We start from the raw sequence: 2234 nt of genomic DNA, 5'->3' as shown, positions 1-2234 counted from the left end.
ATCGGGGGGTGTGCGTCTGGACAGCTCTGGCTTTCCATGACATTTGCTCTCGGGACCGATTTGCCAAGAGTTAACGTGGAAGAGGAGGCAGGTCAGTGCCAGCCATGGGTCTCACCCCCCAGGCGGCTCGAGAGCTCGCGGCGTTTGTAAAACAAACATACGCGGAGAGCTCGCTCGGCGAGACACGTCGGCGTTTCCACAGCGCGGGTGCGGGTACCGGGCTGGGAGCACACCGCAGCAACTCCCAGCACCCGTCAAAACCGCGCCGACTACTCCAGGAGAAGGTAGATTGTAACACAAACTACGGCTGAAGATCTCCTGGCGGGGAAGCTGGCCGCACACCGTATTCGTCTCACCAGTTTCACATCTTTGCTTACGAATTCTTTGGGGTTTTTTTGGGTGTGTGTTGTTTTTTTAAACCTGTGTCTGGAATTTCGGTGGAAATGTCAGTGTGTGCGTAATTACTGTGTCACACCACGACAACAAACGACTATTAATTTAACTCTTCCAGGCCAGATTCACGCTTGCCAGATGTCTGCATGTAGAGCGTGGCCGCAGCAGCTCCGCAATGCGAGCTGCAGTCCTCTGCCACGTGCTAAAGGGGAAGGTGGAAAAACAGCTCAATATCTTCTTCTGATTCTCACAGATCTGATTTTCTATTTTTAAGGTGCATTCCTGATGGGTGATAAGGGACTCATTTAAAAAAGAAGTGAGCATCGTTAAACAGATCATTAGCAATAAATACTGACACACCCACGGAAACCACACTTGAAGTGAGCTCCTCCTGTGTTGCAGCAGGTAAAGAATGCTGGGACAGAAACAATGTACACGATCACAGGCTAAAAACGGGGATAATGGGCTGAACTTGTTGCACCTTGATCCTAGCGGGACAGTCTCCCCTCCTGCAATTTGGTTAGGAAAGGACAACCCCGTAAATCTGAGTTTATGGCATGGAAAACCAGGGTGGTCTTAGTAAGACTTTCCATTAAACATGATCCTTAATATTACAGAAGGAGAAGCCGAGGTACGGGGAGCTGATGGGCTTACACCCCATAGTAATGTAAGTGGTAATTTGGCCAATTTTCTTCTATCCTCCAACACAATTTAGTAGGCTGGGAGACAGCAACTACTCGTAAGAAAGGAGAGGAACCCTCATGACAGTCTGAAATACCTTATAGGGACTAAAGACCCAAAAAAAGAAGAAACACTCATAACAGTCAAACAAAGAAGCGTTTAGGGGATTTGAGCAACACAGGAAAGCCAGTGACCAACGGATCTTCCATTCCAGTGTTACAGGGATCGAGAAGGTCTCAGTATAGAGGAGGGGACTTTTCACAAGGGCCTGTAGTGACAGAACAAGGGGTAACGGGTCTGAATTGGAAGTGGGGAGGTTTAGATGGGACATCAGGAAGGAATTCTTCCCCGAGAGGGTGGGGAGGCACTGGGACAGGTTGCCCAGAGAAGCTGTGGATGCCCCATCCCTGGAAGTGTCCAAGGCCAGGCTGGATGAGGCTTGGAGCAACCTGATCTAGTGGAAGGTGTCCCTGCCCATGGCAGGGGGGGTGGAACTAGATGATCTTTAAGGTCCCTTCCAACCCTAACCATTCTGTGATTCTGTAGTCTTAAAGGTCAAAAGCGCATTTTAAAAATAAAGGATCTGTGCAACGAGGAGAGACGATACCTCGTAGTGAAGGCGGCGAGCCTTGCTCATGGCTGGGAGGCTTGACTGCTTTCCACTGATGTTTCTGAACACTTGGAAGACCATAAAACACAGGAAGAGAAAATAGAGACACAAGCAGATTCCTGCGACTATAATAAAGGCCATCTGGGCAGCGTATGTTAAGAGAAAATGGTATGAGCTAAACAGAAATAATAGAAAACATTACCCAGGCAAGTCACTAATTTCAACATCATCGTAAAGATGATGATTAACCTTCCAGTGGGCAGCAATCGCGCAGGATGGCAGCCTGCCCTGAGCGAGGCAGCACTGGGAGCCCCCGGCTCTGTGGGGAGCGTGGGCTCCACGTCTCCCAGCGCGGCAGCGAGGAGGGGTCACCCGCCGAGATCCCTGCCCCCTTCCAGATCTGCAGAGGGGGGCTGGGAAGCCGCGTCCCACCAGCGCAACCTGCAGGGAGGCTCCTGCGAGAGGGCTGGATGCCGCGGAGGGGGCTGATCCCGTTAGCTTATCTCAGGCCAGCAATCCAAACGAATGGGGGTGGGAGCAAGCACTTCCA

General features: G+C 51.0%; 1 protein-coding gene across 1 annotated transcript in view; it reads right to left on the bottom strand.

The window, feature by feature from the left end:
- Positions 1-2234, bottom strand: part of WLS (wntless Wnt ligand secretion mediator) — a gene marked incomplete at its 3' end in the record, with an annotated part of 9878 nt that overhangs the window by 1475 nt on the left and 6169 nt on the right. The window contains exon 8 of the mRNA XM_010161418.1: positions 1682-1825. Coding sequence (XP_010159720.1) covers positions 1682-1825 — 144 coding nt within the window. The remainder of the gene's footprint in view (positions 1-1681; positions 1826-2234) is intronic.

This window comes from Eurypyga helias, unplaced genomic scaffold (genome assembly GCF_000690775.1).
Source record: "Eurypyga helias isolate BGI_N326 unplaced genomic scaffold, ASM69077v1 scaffold3510, whole genome shotgun sequence".
Classification (NCBI taxonomy): Eukaryota; Metazoa; Chordata; class Aves; order Eurypygiformes; family Eurypygidae; genus Eurypyga; species Eurypyga helias.
Note: the sequence above shows the minus strand (reverse complement) of the source record. Positions and strands in the feature narration are given on the sequence as shown.